Source organism: Bubalus kerabau, chromosome 15 (genome assembly GCF_029407905.1).
Source record: "Bubalus kerabau isolate K-KA32 ecotype Philippines breed swamp buffalo chromosome 15, PCC_UOA_SB_1v2, whole genome shotgun sequence".
In the NCBI taxonomy this organism is placed as follows: Eukaryota; Metazoa; Chordata; class Mammalia; order Artiodactyla; family Bovidae; genus Bubalus; species Bubalus kerabau.
In genome coordinates, this window is record NC_073638.1 from 27414460 (window position 1) to 27431068 (window position 16609).

General features: G+C 53.7%; 2 protein-coding genes across 2 annotated transcripts; one reads left to right on the forward strand and one right to left on the reverse strand.

The window, feature by feature from the left end:
- Positions 1-4828: 4828 nt before the first annotated feature.
- APOA4 (apolipoprotein A4) lies at positions 4829-7475 on the reverse strand. The gene is made up of 3 exons (XM_055547570.1): positions 7427-7475; positions 6939-7065; positions 4829-5936 (listed from the first exon to the last, which is right to left on the reverse strand). Exons 1-3 carry the CDS (start codon positions 7473-7475, stop codon positions 4970-4972), a joined length of 1143 nt encoding a protein of 380 aa, XP_055403545.1. The 3' UTR covers positions 4829-4969.
- Positions 7476-13580: 6105 nt separating this feature from the next.
- Positions 13581-15318, forward strand: LOC129629232 (apolipoprotein C-III). Its single transcript, XM_055549146.1, has 3 exons — positions 13581-13635; positions 13784-13907; positions 15207-15318. Exons 1-3 carry the CDS (start codon positions 13581-13583, stop codon positions 15316-15318), a joined length of 291 nt encoding a protein of 96 aa, XP_055405121.1.
- Positions 15319-16609: the final 1291 nt, after the last annotated feature.

Below are 16609 nucleotides of genomic sequence, written 5' to 3' on the forward strand. Positions count from 1 at the left end.
AACATACCATAAAAAATTCACAGAATTGAAAAATAAAAGTAACTCTTGCAAATTAAAAACACAGTTGCAGAAACGGAAAACTGAATAAAGAGTGAGGCCGTCTCCCAGAAAGGAGAGCATGCAGAGATGGAAGAAATGAGAGAAAAGATAAGAAAATTAGAAGACCTTGTTCAAGAAGTTCCTATTATTAAAAGAGACAGGAAAAAAAGTGGCATAATCACCTTAGAAAACAATTCAGCATGATAAAGATGAGCATACACATACTGTACAATTGAACAGGAAAAAGTAGTTGTTAAATTCATTCATTTATTCAACAAATATTTACTAAGCACCTACTAATTGGGGAGGGATTGGGGGCAGGAGGAGAAGGGGACGACAGAGGATGAGATGGCTGGATGGCATCACCGACTCGATGGACGTGAGTCTGAGTGAACTCCGGGAGTTGGTGATGGACAGGGAGGCCTGGCGTGCTGTGATTCATGGGGTCGCAAAGAGTCGGACACGACTGAGCGACCGAACTGAACTACGTCATTGTGCTGGGCACTGACTATACAAGAATAATAAACAGACAAGATATAAGACAGATATAAATAAAGACAAGATATAAAAACAGACAAGACTCTGCTTTCTCAGAAACTAACCAAGATGCTTCATCCCAAGGCAGCTGTGGAATATGGCAGATCTCAGACTCAATTTTGTCTACAAGGTTTGATGTTTCATGCAAGAAGTCCCTAGATAGATGATCTGTGGGCAGAACATGTGTTTGAAGGAATTATAATCATTCTGTAACTCAAAAGAGAAGTAAAAATTAGAACAAAGCTGTGTTTAGGAAGAACCAATTTAATTTTGGTAGTCTTGAACCGAGTTGTCCAAAGATAGAATCAATTGTTTCGCGAGGTGGTAAGCTGGCTATCAGTGGAGGTGTTTGGTGCTAAGCAGCAGGGACTTTCCTGGTGGTCCAACGGTTGGGAGTCTTCCTGCCAATGCAGAAGGTACAGGTTTGATCCCTGGCCCAGGAAAATCCCATGTGCCTCAGAGCAACAAAGCCCATGAGCCACAGCTACTGATTCCACACTCTAGACCCCATGAGCCGCAACTACTGAGCTCTCTAGAGTCCATGCACCGCAACAAAGAGAAGCCTCCATTCACCACAACTGGAGAAAGCCCACTAGCAGCAACAAAGACTCAGCGCAGCCATAAATAAATACAAAGTAAAAAATTACAAAGCAGCATTCATTCACTCAACGATTGCATGATGGCCTTGTTCCAGGCACTGGGGTATGCACTGTGTATTCATTAGCTATTGCTGCAAAGCAAATCACCCCCAAATCTAGTGTCTTATGATGTCTCACAATTTCTGTGAGCCAGTGGCTTGACTGTGTGGTTCTGACTCAGGATGCGTCATGAGGTTGCAGGCAGGACATTGCCTGGGTCTGTGGTCATCTGAAGGCTCCACCAAGGCTGGAGGATCTGTTCCAAGGAGGCTCACCCACACAGCTGGCAAGTTGGTGCTGGCTGTTGAGGAGGGGCAGTAGTTCCTTCCTATGTGGACCCTCCACGGGGCTTCCTATGATGTTCCTCATCACAACATTGTCCCTCAGTCACAACAACGTGGTGACTGCCTCCCCTCAGAGTCCAAGAGAAAGCAGGATGGAAGCCGCTGCAGCCTTTATGCTCCACATTTGGGAGTTACATACCATGACTTTCACAATAACCTGTTGATCACGTTGGTCAGCCCTCTTTAATATGAGAGGGACCACATGAGGTTATGAGTACCAGAGATGAGGATCAATCTCAGAGGCTGGCTACCACACTGCAGACACAATAACGAATGAACAAGTGGGGTGCCTAACCTCAAGAGACTGTTAGTGAAGAGTTAGGATACTTGTTATAGATGATGTCAAAGGAACTAGACTGAGAGGTGGATTCCTTCAATCTTAACATCCTGTGATTTTGTTCTTCTAGGTCTTAGTCCTTTCCTCACTGTATCACTAGGCCACCATCTCAGAACCAGCAGCTCATGTCCTCATTCCTCTAACATGGGCAGTTCTGAGGTCTCCATTATTAGCTGCTTGTCACTACACAGCAAGATAACCAGGGTCCCACCCTTGGGCTCCCAGATACAAAAGTCCCCAGATAACCCCACGCTTGTTGTTTCTGTCTGCAGAATCTGTCACTAGCCTGCGTCCCTCCTCCCAGAGCACAGCATGTCCTATGATGATGCCTGGAGGACACGGTGTCCCCATGTGGGAGCTGCTTTTCACCAGCCCAGCCAGCCCTCAACAGCAACTACGCCCTGTGGTTTCAAGAGGAGAGAGCCCTCCCTTTCCCCTGTTGTGCTCTTTTCTCACCAATCAGAGCCATGCCAGCCACCAGACAGTGGCATGTGACCCCTCGGACGTTCTCAGAGTACTTTTGACCTTTGAGCTTTGGGGATGGATGCAGGGGTATGGTTAAAATGTCTCAGCCTGGTCCACGCCAGCCCTGGCTGATGCTCCTTTTGGGGGCACTAACCCGTGTGCACAGAGGAGTCTTATCTTTAGGTCACCCAAGGAGCCAGAGGTAGCTGGGGGGACTTCAGCCCTAAAAGTCTGGGGGGACTGCTGGGATATATTGATGTGGGCTGCACCAGAATCCAGAAAAACGTCCTTCCATGACACTCACAGGGGCTCTAAGTACACAGTTTTCCTGTGTATAAGTGCTGCAGTCTCACCAGGTGGTCAAAACTGGATTCTAGAGAAACTCTGGTGAATATTTATTAATATTTGTTTCTAGAAAGCTAGTGGAAGTTGCTGTAACACAGGAAGCTCAAGTTGGTGCTCTGTGACAACCTAGAGGGGTGGGATGGGCTGGCGGTGAGAGCGAGGTTCAAGAGAGAGGGACATATGCGTACCTATGACTGATCCACATTGTTGTATGGCATAAACCAACAGTGCAAAGCAATTATCCCCCAAATAAAAATAAAAAAGAAATGAAATGCTAATATATACCATACAACACAGGAGTACCCCGAGAACGTTATACCAAGTGGAAGAAGCCAGACACAAAAGTAAAACTATTGTATGATTTCACTTACATGAATTACCTAGAATAGGCAAAGTCTAAGAGACAGGAGAAGCCATCAGCAGAAACTGGAGTGGAGGAGTGGTAATGGGTAATTGCTTTACAGACACAGGGTTTCTGTTTGGGTCACGAAGAAATTTTGGAGATAGTGGTGATGGTTGTACAACATTGTGAATGTGATTAATGCCTCTAAATTATGCACTTAAAATGGCAAATTTTGTGTTATATATATTATACCACAATAAAAATAATACTAAATCCTCATAAAGTCCCAACACTACATAAATCTATGAAGTAGAAAGCAAAATCCCATTCTCCTGCAAACAGACCTGTTGAATTTACCATCTAGGCCCAGCAATTTCTTTATTCTGTGACAGCCCCTCGTGCAGAGTGCATCCCCCCTTCTCTCTGGGGTTCTGGGCGGAGCTCACTGTTCTCCTTATGCTGGGCTCACCCTGGAGGCACCACAGCCTGGTACTTAAAAGGCATACTCTCTAGCTGGATGGCCCAGGCTCCAATCTCATTCCCACCACTGCTAGATCATGTGCTTCACCATCCTGAACTGCCTTTTCCTCACCTGCTGCGTCTTTGAAGTCTCTGTCTGTTGTGAGGATTATATGAGTCAATGTGGTACAACAATTTTTAAAGGCACCTAGCATTAACGCGTGTCAACTTTAGGGCCATCTCTGTATTTTAAAGTTCTAGAAGCTTCTGCCACTGGTTGCTCTTCATTGGCCACCATTTTCGGGGGTGGGGCAGGGCATAGCTTCCTCTTTCATTCCTTGATGTCCCTTGGTGTTGTTCCCTTGAAAGGCCTAAACTCCATTCGAAGGAAAGAGCAGATGTCAGGTCATTTGGGACAAAAGGCTTGAACTGTCTCTTCTCTGGGGTTCCCTCCTAGGAGAGCCCACCTCAGTCCACAGCTGGCTGTGCTGGTGAGACTGCTTGGGGCCTAATTCCTCTCTTCCCCTGCCTCCTGCCCCATTTACATTTTTTTTACATTTAAAATCTCTCAGTCATGTCCGACTCTTTGAGACCCCATGGACTATACGGTCCATGGACTTCTCCAGACCAAAATAATGGAGTGGGTAGCCTTTGCCTTCTCCAGGGGATCTTCCCAACTCAGTGGTTGGCAACTGCAGCCCCAGGCCAACAGGCCCCTTTGCAGGAGGCTCCTGGGCAGAGTTCACCAGGGCCCCCAGGCACTTCCTCCTCCCCACCTCCCGGGACTCTGACATGTCTATGGGCCCCATTCCTCGACTCTGGAGATCATGGGTTTAGTAGTCAAAAAAAACCTCTGAAATAAGCATGAATCAATTTTATAATAGAAGTGAGGTGGGGTGGGTGGAATAAACCAAAATTCACCCAAATAAGTCAGATTAAAGGCACAGAAGATCTTAGACGAGGAGGGACAGTCTTCCCCACTGTGTCATGAACTCCCCAGAGCCCAGGACCGCGTCCTGACCACATTGGTGGCACCCTCGGGGTGAAGCCCAGCGTCAGATTCTTTACCACTGAGCCACCTGGGAAGCCCACCGGACCACCAGGGAAGTCCAAAGCGTAACATCTTTATCCACCTCCCCTTAGGACTCTCTCCACACCTCTCAGCACACGCTGCCCCCCTAGTCTCTCCCAGCCCCCCAGTCCCTCTAAGCACCCACTGCTGACCCATCTAAGCTTTGCTAACGGTGCTCCCTGCAGCCCTCAAGTCCCACAACACCAAGAAGCCCCATTGTAACCACACCGGGCTAGTTTCTCAGCAGCTTTATTGAGAAGCGAGACGTAGCATCACTTTCCACTGGACAGGTATCCACAGGTCTGTACAAGAACTGCTTTGGGACAGACATACAGACAGGGGGCAGGGCAGGGCAGGTGTCAGTGGTGGGGCGGGGGCACCAGGGGCAACTCAGCCCCCCAAAGGGACGGGCATCTCCTCCTGTGCGGGGAGGGCGCGGGCCTGGCTCTCTTTCTCCTTGAGGGTGTTGAAGAAGTTGCTGACCTTGTCCCTCAGATCCTTCTCCAGGAAACTCAGGTGATCTTCCATGTCCCCCGCCAGGGGGCCCAGCTTCTGCCTGAGCGTGTCCAGCTGCTGCACCATGGCTTTGTTGAAGGTCTCGCCGTAGGGCCCCACGGTGCGGCGGAAGTCCTCCACCTGCTGGTCCAGGCGGCTGCTCAGCTCTGCCAGTGACTTCTGCAGGTCCTCGGCGTTGCCCGGCTGACTTCCACGCACGCTGTTCACCAGGGGCACCAGCCCCTGCCGCAGCTCCTCGGCTTTGGCTGAGATCTTGGCCTTCAGCTCCTCAGCATGCTTCTTCATCTGAAAGGCCAGGCCCTCCAGCTGGTGGTTGAGCTTCCCCTGGACGTCCTGAGCATAAGGGGCCAGGCTGCGGCGCAGTTCCTCCACGTTCTCCTCGATCTTGGTCTGGAGCTGGTCTGCGTAGGGCGTCAGGCGCCCCTTGAGCTCCTCCACGCGCTGGTTGACCGTGGCCTGGAGCTCCTCGGCGTAGGGCGCCAGCGAAGCCTGCAGCTGGTCCAGGTTTTGCCTCATCACCGTCTCCATGCGCTCCGCGTAGGGCGTCAGCTGGCGCCGCAGCTGCTGCGCCTGGGTGTCGACCTGGGTGCGCAGCTCCTCTGCGTATGGTCCCAGGCGCTGCTGTAGCTCGCGCACGTTGTCCCCGATCTTCTGGCTCACCTCGGTGGCGTGGGGCAGCAGCCGGGCCCGCAGGTCCTCCAGCTCCTTCTGAATCTCCTCCTTCAGCTTCTCGGAGTCCTTGGTCAGCCGTTCATGCAGTTCCGTGGCAAAGGGCACCAGCTTCTTACGCAGGTCGTCCGTGTAGGTGCTCACTTCCCCAAGTTTATCTTGGAAGAGGGTGCTGCGGGGGAAGGACGCAAGGGGTCCACCGTGAGGTTTGGCATTCCTGCCTGCGTGCTAAGTCGCTTCGGTCCTGTCCGACTCTGCGACCCCGGGACTGTAAGCCCGCCAGGCTCCCCCACTGCGACCTTAGCTCCTTACATACCACTCACCTTCCACACACCTGCCTAAGACAGGGGAGCGTGCAGGGTACTGAATTCACCCATCTTATCCCCGTGACCTTCCCCATGGTGGATGGTGATTTAAGCAAATGGATGTAATCGACTAAGGTAAATACATTGACGTTGTACCTCTGGATCTCCCCTGGAGCTTGAGTCACAGTATCAATTAATACCTATCATGTGAGCTGGAGCAGTGGGCTTGCCTCTCCTTATCTGTAAAGTAGAAAGACTGGACTTTGAGGTCCTTCTCAGCCCAGGTGTGCTGTGACAGAGATCACTTGTGATGTTCTGGACCTCTTCTAGCATCTTCTAGTCACATTGGGTGCTGGTTTCCCTGCTGTGTGGACACCCCCAGGGGCTTCCCAAATATCCTCACCCCTCCCCTTGCCATGATTTCACAGAGGCCTGTCCTGGAATGTATTAGAAGCCAGCTCACATGACATTTCTTTCCCTCCCTTTCTTCTGGGAGCCTCAGTGCTAAGATGTGGCCATTTGTTACACTCTGGAAAGTTAAAGTGGGAAATTCCCTGGTGGCCCAGTGTTTAGGATTCAGCAGTTTCAGGGCAGGGGTTTGATCCCTGGTCAGGGAACTAAGATCCCACAAGCCACAGGGCATGACAAAAAGAAAAAAAGAAAAGTTAGAGCAGGGATTATTCAGTCCAGCCTTCCTTATTTGCACACATGAATCCCAGGATCCAAGTCTGGAGAGCTCTGGTCACCCAGTGACTTGATGGCAGGGCAGTGGGTGTCCTAAGCTCAGGTCTCCTGCCTCTGAGTCCAGCCCTTGCCCACACGTTGCATGGCCTTTAAGAAGCCCTTCCTGCCAGCTCTGCCCCTCTTACTTGAGCTGCTGGGTGAGCTCAGACTTCTGGATATGTTCCACCGCCTTCTTGGCATTGTTGCCCAGCTGGCTGAAGTAGTCCCAAATCACAGTGGCCACCTGGTCGGCATTGACTTCTGCCTCGGCTCCTGGGTGGGAAACAGCAAATTCATGAACGCCGTCTCCTTCCTTGCCCCCCTTGCCCCATCCCTGAGCTGCAGACTGGATGTCGGGGGTGGGGCACAGCCACTGATTTCTCTGCGCTTGGCTAGTTAGAAGCCACAGGGGTAGATAAAGCTGGGGCAGCACCCATGCCAGGGAGCCCAGCACTGTGAATGGACAGCACTCCTAAGAGCTGAATGGCAGCTGGGGAACCACCTGCCTCCAGCTGTGGGCTGACAGGCACTCCGAACTGTCCTCTCGCCCTGGCCCCAGACTCGCCACCCTTCCTGCCTGACGCAGCAGATGGGTCCTGCCTAACAGTGCCATCTGAAGGCAGCTCCTACTCACCGGTGACAGCCACCAGAGCCAGGCTCAGGACCACAGCCTTCAGGAACATCCTGGGCTCCTCGCTGGGCTGGGAGAGTCTCCTACTGCACCAGATCCTTCCTGGATTCAGAGGGGCCAGAGGAGAGGTTCTCGGGCAGCTCACTGTACTGCTGTTGGAACTGACTGAAGCTCAGAACCAGTCAGACATTTAAATCCTCACTGGGCTGCCCTCCCCACCTTCCTCCCCAGTGTGACTCCACGCTGGAAGGTGATACATTCCCAGGAGGCCTCTTGGACTTTTGTGGCCCTTGGACAACGTGGAAGCTGATGGCAGACTGGGGCTCGGGCAGCATTCAGAAGCAGCTGTTCCGAACGTGTGCCCCACCCATCGTGGAAGGGGCCGTGAGCCAAGGGAGGAATGAGGCTGAGGGAACACCTGAGCTCGGGACTGATAAACAGAAGCCCTGTGGCCGCTCCGGGTCTGTGCTCGGCTTGGGGAGTGGGGCAAAGTTCACAGTTCCTCTGTCTGCCCCAGTGAGGAGGGGCCCCCACTCCCACATCCCCCAACCCTGACTCCATCTCAGAGCACCAGGCTCTGGACTGGGACACCCAGGGCCACAGATGGGATAATGAGTCAAGATCTAGGGCTCTGGTCAAGGTGAGCCCGGGAGAAGGTGACCCCTGCAAGCCTGGGCAGAGTGGAGGTAGATCCTGTGCTGAAGGTATTAACTGTAAGTGTGCTGCACGTCGCACCACTGCCAAGTGTGTCACCTTGGTCTAGTGATTCCACTTGGCCCAGCTCTGGCCTCATTTTCTCCTTTAAAAATGGGATGGTTGGGTGTATTAAATGCGATATTACTGGTGAAATGAGCAGTATTGTGCCTGGCAGAGTAAGCACTAAAAAATAGCCACTACTGTTGTTAATAAGAATATTAACTATTTTCTGGCTTTGGACCAAACAAGGAGTACAGTAGCATGCTTGCTGCTCTAATGAGAGTGGCAGAGTGAGACCCCACCCTCTGGGGGGCATCAGGCAGGCACAATGCAGGGTGAGGGGCAGACTGGCCCGAGGTCTGATTCCTGCCCACCTCCTCCCTGGGTGGGAGCAGTCAGCTTGTGATGAATCACAAGACCTGAGGCTCTCAGGGAGCCTCTCATCAGGAGATGGGGAAGCGGGGTGGTGGTGGTATCCAGATCTTCTACTTGGACTTCCAACATCCTCTGCAAGTGAGGTCATACACAGAAAGACATCCACCAAGAAGGTGGCGCATCCTGACCAGTTTGTGCCCCTCTGCTGGACCACACAGATCACCTTGAGTGACAAGGAGATGAAATCCATCGTATTGCACCGTTGGCTGCCCTCCATGAATGCCATGCCCCGCACGTGGATGGGCTTCTATAATCTGCCACTGGAAGAGTCCACAGCTGGGCTGATCCTGACTTCCCGTGTCTCCACTGTTTCATAGACCAGGAGTGACTTGATGTCTCATGGGGTTGGAGATAGCTAAAAAGGCCTTCCAGTGCTTGTACCCCTTCTGTAGAATCCCCACTACCTAGCAGTGTCCCACCCCACCGATCGCCACCCCCAGCGTCAGGGAGCTCCTCCTTCCAGGAGCAGCCTGGGCCATCTCGCAGTAGTTTATGAAGGCTTCTGATGCTGGAGTTGGACTCCTTGGCTTTGCATGTGGGCTCCGCACATACTGACTGGGTGACCTCGGCCAAGTCTCTTAACCTCTCTGAGCCCTGTGTGCCTCAGTAGGGCATAAAACAGTGCATGCCTTCTGGGCTTCAGGGGGTCAGGGAGATAATCTGAGTAATGCTAGGAGACATGCCTGGCCCACAGTCAGCGCTCATCAAGCACGAGCCATGTTTCGCCCCTGAAGACTTCACTGCACTGCGACGCTCCCAAATCAGTCAGAGTCCTGCCTAGGTTGGGAGCAAAGGTAGTTGCTCACCTCTGGCCTCATCCCTTTCCCCCTCAATGGGCCAGAGGTGAGCAGGCAACAAGTCACCAAGGACTCTCAGTTGAGTTTGCCCTCACTGGATGGGAGCATGTGTGTTTGTTTTTTGGCCACAATGTGTGGCATGCAGGATCTTAATTCCCCAACCAGAGCTCAAACTTGCGCCCCCTGCAGTGGAAGTGTGCAGTCTTATCCACAGGACAGCTGGGAAAGTACCAGAGAGCATGCTGTGTATCAGTCTGTGAACAGATTAGTTCTGGGCGGTGGGAGAGAATGAGAGGCCCCTGTGCCCTGTCTTAGATTGTTTGAGCTGCTGATGGAAAGGACGTGAGTGCCCGCAGCTCCAGCAGACCCTGGCCCTATGAGTCAGGGCATGGCCACATGGGTGGGCACAAAGGGCTGTGTGACGTTGGGTGAACCATATCCCTTTCTGAGCCTCAATCTCCTTATCTGTATAACAGACAGACCTAAAATGGTCAATGAGGTAATGAGGCTGAGAGTCTAGCATCACCTATGGCCACCCTCCTGCCCCCTCAACAGAGATCAAACCGGTGGGCAGCCCGAGCCCAGAAGCAGGAGGGAACGACTCAGGCCCAGCCAGGGACGGGCAAATCACATGGACACAGGTGCCCATGTTTGCTCCACACTGGCCGTCCACCCAGGGCAGAGCTCAAAGGGGGTGTCTCCCGGGTGGGAAGATCTGGGTGAGACACTAGGAGGAACTTCCAGCGCAGAAGGCCATGGTGAACCAGGGCCTCTGGCTGGCAGGGCTGAGTCAGCGCTGCCCAGTCCAGCCTTGTGGCAGGGGCATGGGTCACAGAGGCTCGTGAGCTAAGCCTCACTCGCACACAAGTGGAAGCAGAGAGATTTAGTTTAACCCTAGAGGACCATTTTTGGCCCCAGCTGATCAGACGTTCTCCTTCTCACCCCTCCTCCCTGCCCGTTACCAGGTATGGGGGCCACGGCTGGAACAGCGTCCTCATCCCAGGGGAGCTATGCTGGGGGGAGGGAGAGAAGAAGGGAAGGAGAGGCAGCTTAGGCTGGGCCACTGATCAGACCCTTCCTCAGATCACCCTACTGAGACCCACCTGGAGCTGCTGGGAGGGGCACAGGCACACAGAGGCCAAGCCCTTGGAATGAGATAAGGTCCCAGGCCCCAGGGCATGTCTCAACCCAGCTGCAGAGGCCCACACTCTCCGGTTCTCTACCCAGCTTGACACCACACCGCTGGGTCTCTCTGCCCACATCTTCTGACCTCCCTGGGCTCACTGGCCCATTGCCACCCAGGAGAGAGAGGGCGGCCTCCTCCAGAGGCTCCACACACACAGAAGGAGAGTTGGAGGAACCAAGGCCAAGGCTCCAGCCAGTCCAACCCAGCATGCCCCAGCCCAGCCTGGAATCTGGATTCCCACTGTGACCCTCACTTCTGAGGAGAAGGAACAGATCAGAACGAAGAGGGAAGTGGACATGGCTGCCCTCTACCTTCCCCAAAGTCCAAATCCTTCAGGACCTCCCAATCACCTTCCTCTCTTCCCCACCCCATCACCACAGTCTGTGCTCAGAGAGGCTGAAACGGATGCACTCTGAGTGCCTGATAAACCTCCAAGGGTCTCATCTCTCCATGCGGTTTGGTCTCAGTGTGCGTATTAGAAGACCTGGATTCTGGTTCCCAACTCTGCCGTGGATGGAATATGGGTACCTTGTTATGTCTCCAGCCCTGCCTTAGGTTTCTACCTATAAAATGGGGTTAATAATGTCTGTGCTGTGCTGTGCTTAGTCGCTCAGTCATGTCTGACTCTTTGCAACCCCATGAACTGCAACTTGCCAGGCTCCTTTGTCCATGGGGATTTTCCAGGCAAGAATACTAGAGTGGGTTGCTATGCCCTCCTCCAGGGGATCTCCTCAACCCAGGCATCAAATCCAGGTCTCCCACATTGCAGGCAGATTATTTACCATCTGAGCCACCAGGGAAGCCTGTGAATACTAGAGCAGATAGCCTATCTCCTCAAGGGGATCTTTCCAACCCAGGAATCAAACTGAGGTCTCCTGTATTGCAGGCAGATTTTTTACCAGCTGAACTACCGGCGGAGCCCTAATAATGTCTACTTTGCAGGAATCATTTGCATTTTAACAGATAACCATGTCTAAGTGAAAGGAATAAATCTCTAAGGAGAAATTTCAAGTTTCAGCCACAGATAAAGAATTCTGAAGGTAGAGCTAGGTCACTTTCTCGGACCTCTGACTTACCATGGTGGGTTTAGTTGCTTCTTCCTGGTTAGATGGCCACCTGCCAAAAGCCCTAATTCTACATTGGAGGCTCCTCCTGCCTTCAGACTATGCTGTCTAAGGAAGGACAGGTGTTTGGGAGAAAGGAGGAGAGATTTATCTAGCCCCCTTCATGGACCAGCTGCTTTTACATATCTCTTATATTTCACCACAATTCTGGAGTATCAGTGTTCCAGCCCCATTTTACAGAGGAGAATATTGAGGCACTGAGATGTTAGATCTCTGGCCCTGGGTCATATCTGTAGGTGCCAAAGGCACCATTTAAATCTGGAATTTCCTGGCTCTGAGACCTCACTGGAAGACAGAGCTCCCTAATGCTGCCATCCAGGCTGCAGCTCCTGGTGTGAGCCCAAGGGACACTTCACCGCAGGAAGAGGCCGGGCATCTCCTGGACAGCTGACTGTCCCTTTGAGCTCATCTGGCCCCTCTCTCCACTACACCAGCCTCACCACAGCCTTGGTTGCCTCCCCATCCACAGGACTATGAGGCCTGGTATGTTTAAGCTGAGGAAGTTGAGGTCTGAGGTCGAGAGGTACTCAGTGCTGGCCTCAGTCCCAGCTGCACAGTCTGCCCCCTGGGGACGTTATCAGTGAGTCCAGAGGGCAAGATGAGGAGATGGTGTGGTAAAACAAAGGCCTGGGGCTCAGCAGCCTTTGACCATCTCCCACCACCCCCTGTAAGAGAGGGATCAGCAGGAAATTTCTGGGTCAGCTGCACTCGGGACTGAAGCCCAGAGACGGAGATCCTGGGGAGGGGGCTGTGGGCACTCAACTGTGTCCCACCTCTGCACAAGCCCCTGGCCACAGGCCTTCTGTGACTTCACTCTAGACACCCCAGCCCAGCTAGCTGAGTTGTGTCGAGTCTGAAGAAGCCAATCCCCCTCTCACATCACCCCCACTTTGCAGGCTGTTGGCAGGGCTTAAAGTAGGGAAGGACCTGGAAACCAAGGGCAAAGGGATGGATGAGGTTTGTCCCCCAATCCCTTCACCCAACTCACCAGCCTCTCCCTGGGGAACCAGGCTATTCAGAAATGGGGTCTCCCCAGGTCCAAGCCATAAGGGTAGCAGAGAGCCAGGTGGGCACCCTCAGCTTTCTAGAGATTTCCCAACTCCTAGCGGGCCTGGGTGCCTCTGGCTACCCTCTGTCAGGGCCTGGTCTAGATTGATCAGCAGGTGACCTTTGCCCGGCTGCCTGGGCCCTCACACTGCCCTGTGTCCTGGGGATAATATAAAACAGGTCCAAACCCTCTTGCCTGCGTACGCAGTTCACCCCAAGAAGCAGCCGCTCCAGGTAAGGCTCCCTGGAGGTTTGGGGGATAAAGAGAGCAGGATGGGGAGGGGCCGGTGGGGGTCTGTGCCCAGCCCAGCCAGCAAAGCCTGGAGAAGCGCTTGTAGAGCTGAGGAAGACTTAAGGCTTGATGAGTGCCTCTCCCCGGGCATTCTGGGGAGACCGAGGTCCCTAGGGGAAGGTCACTTGCCCAAGGCTACACAGAGCTTAGTGGTGGAGCTGGGACTGCCACTGGCTCCATTTTCTGCTCGCTCTGCATGTTTAGGATTAGAAGAAGACTCAGACACCCCAGTTGTGCCCCAGACAGAAAACCTGAGCCCTGGAGAGGGCAGAGAGTCACCCAGAGTCACTCAGCATGTTAGTGGCAGAAACCTGGCCAGAATCCACGTGTCTTGATTCCTGGTCTGGGGGGTTCCTGCTCCATGCCCCGCCTCGCTCTCTCTACCCTGGGTCCCCCAGTCCCCTGTCTGAAAGCCCATGGCCTCCCCCATATTAGCCCTCTCTTCTCCTGACTTGAGCCGGCTCAGGCCCTGCTTTAGGGGCCACCGCATCTCCCCAGAAAGGGCCGCCTGGTGGTGGTGGAGGGGGCGGGGACTTGAGGAACAGCTCACAGGACCCTTCCCTGCAGGAACCAAGGCGCCATGCAGCCCCGGCTGCTCCTTCTTGCTGCCTTCCTGGCGCTCCTGGTCTTGCCTGGTAAGCAGCCAGTGGGAATTGGGCTGGGCATGGGAAGGGGATGGCTTGGCAAGTGGCTGGGGGATACCAAACCCCAATGGGGGGCTGAGCAGGAGCCAAGGGCTCCCCAGAAGCTGATTCACCCCACTCAGTCCTGCTCTCCTCATAGAAGCTACCAAGGCCGAGGAGGGATCCCTTCTGGACAAGATGCAGGGCTATGTGAAGGAGGCCACCAAGACCGCCAAGGATGCCCTGAGCAGCGTTCAGGAGTCCCAGGTGGCCCAGCAGGCCAGGTACACCCTCACTTTCCTGCCTTTGGTTGCTACCTGCCCGGGACTTGGTGAGAGCCCCCACGGGGGTCCCGTGTCTCTCCCACGCCCACCTAGGACCTGCACCTCGTTGAACCTGCTTTCTCTCTGTAAAACAGGCTCCCTCACAGGGAGAGATGATGGAGAGGCATCGCATCCCACCATGCCTCTCTTTGTCATCCTCCTTTCTTCCTCCTTGCCCTCATTTCCATTTCCCTTTTCTGATAATCTGGAGGTTTGGATCCACCCAACGCAATTTCTGGGGCTTCTCTGATAGCTCAGTTGGTAAAGAATCCACCTGCAATGCAGGAGACCCCAGTTTGATTCCTGGGTTAGAAAGATCTGCTGGAGAAGGGATAGGCTACCCACTCCAGTGTTCTTGGGCTTCCCTTGTGGCTCAGCTGGTAAAGAATCTGCCTGCAATGCAGGAGACCTGGGTTCGATCCCTGGGTTGGGAAGATTCCCTGGAGAAGGGAAAGGCTACCCACTCCAGTATTCTGGCCTGGAGAATGCTATGGTCTGTACAGTCCATGGGGTTGCAAAGAGTTGGACACGACTGAGCAACTTTCACTTTCAAAGCAATTTCAGCCCAGTGTGTGTGTGTCTGTGTTTCTGACTGGTTTGATGTCCTCGGGTGCATGTGAACAGAAGTCAGTCCTTCTCCCGCCTCGCCCCTGCCCACCAGTCCTCTGCTATCTCCACCCACCTTCCCCACCTCCACTCCACCCACATTGGCATTTCCATAGCAGAGGTGTTCACAAACACTTTTAGTCCTCAGGACCCACTTTAGAGTGGATGTTATTTCCCCGTTTTGCAGATAAGAAAACCAAGGCTCACTTAACCAAGTGACCTGCCCCAGATCATACAGCTATCAACCCTCTGATGACTGTCCAAACGAGAGACTGCCTCGCTCTGCCCCACACCACCTGGAGCCACCAGGATGTACAATTCTAGGGGGCATCACTTGCCCCCACTAGAACGGCAGTCCTGACCTTACACATCTCCCAAATCAGTCACTCCTCTCCAGCTTGCTTCAGATCCACCGTCTGCCTGCACCTGGAGAAACTCGGGGTGACCTTGGTTGGGTTCCCATCATGACCCTCGGCATCCTTTCCTGGGGTGCAGCTATAGGGGGTCCCAGCCTGAGGTCTTGGGGCATTGCTGGGTGGGGTTGAGAGGGTGGGGGGAGCGCCAGTGGGGGGAGGGTGGGAGCCCCATAGTTGTCACTGCCCAGAGACAACTCTCACCCCCACCCCATCTGCTCCCCTCTTTTTTGACCTCCAGAGACTGGATGACTGAGAGCTTCAGCTCCCTGAAAGACTACTGGAGCTCGTTCAAGGGCAAGTTCACGGACTTCTGGGAATCTGCCTCCAGTCCCACACAGTCTCCACCCTGAGGCCGTCTGAGATCTCAGTACCCCAAGTCCACCTGTCTATCCATCCTACTAGCTCCTTGGGTCCAGAAGCCTCCCAGGGCTGCCCCCAAAGTTCACTTACAAGAGCAGCATTCTCAATGCCCTCCCACCCCACCCCAGACCTGGCCCACCCCAATGTGCTGGCCTGCCAATAAAGCTGGATGAGAAACTGCCATGAGTGGGGTGTCCTGCACCGGCCATGTATGTTTGGGCTGAGAATGCGCTGGGGTTCTTCTGTGGGCGGGCTCGGGACTGCCTCCAACTCAAGCAGGCCTGGGGCTGGTGCCCCAGCCACCTCTTAGCAGCTGGGTGGAGCAAGGTAGGAATGACCTTCCCTAGCCTGCCTGCGTGGACAGTTTGGCGTGGAGGAGCAAAGGGGACACTAGGTCTGGCAAGAGTTTGATAAAGTGTCAAGTGCTGTGTAGCATGATTGAGTGTGTGCTCTGTGCCAGGCCTTGCACCTGGCATTTTATGTCACTATCAGAGTTGAGACTGTGTGTGTTCATCAAAATTCTGGAGTGGACGGGCACTGCCAGGGCTGCATGCCCCCACCCCCACAACCGCACTTGGGGGAAGGAGGCCGAGGGTGGTGGTTAAAGTAAGATACACCTGGGCTCTAGTCTTGGCTCTGTCGCTTCATACAGCCTCAGTTTCTTACCTGTAAAGTGGGCACAATGATACATGATCCATCGTAGGTCTGCTGAGAATGAAGGAAGGAACTGAGAGCGTGCATGGCACCTGGCACCTCCAAGGCACCTGGCAAATGGCTGCCCTTGTCACCACAGGCTGAGCTGACTGTCCCCTTGGGGCCAAGACTGGAGTGGGAGCCCGTGTCCTGGGAATTGAGGAGGAGCCCAAGGTCACCCAACACAGGCTGCAGCCCTTGTGTCCCCACCACCCGTCAGATGTTCATGCAGGAGAGTTCCAGAACCACAGACTACCTGAGCAGCTCCCCTCCCTGTTCTTCCAGTGATAAGACTGAGGCTCCCAAGTGTGAAGGCACTTGCCCAGTGTCACTGAGTCAGCAAACAGCAGAGCTTGACCTCAAGCCCAGGTGAGCTGCCATATTCTGCTCAGCTGACACAGAGAAAGGCGTAGTTACTCCTACTGTTGTTTAGCCGCTAAGTTGTGTCTAACTCTTGTGACCCCATGGACTGTAGCCTGCCAGGCTCCTTTGTCCATGGGGATTCTCTAGGCAAGAATACTGCAGTGGGTTGCCATGCCCACCTCCAGGGGATCTTCCTGTCCCAGGGATCAAACCTGTGTCTCCTAC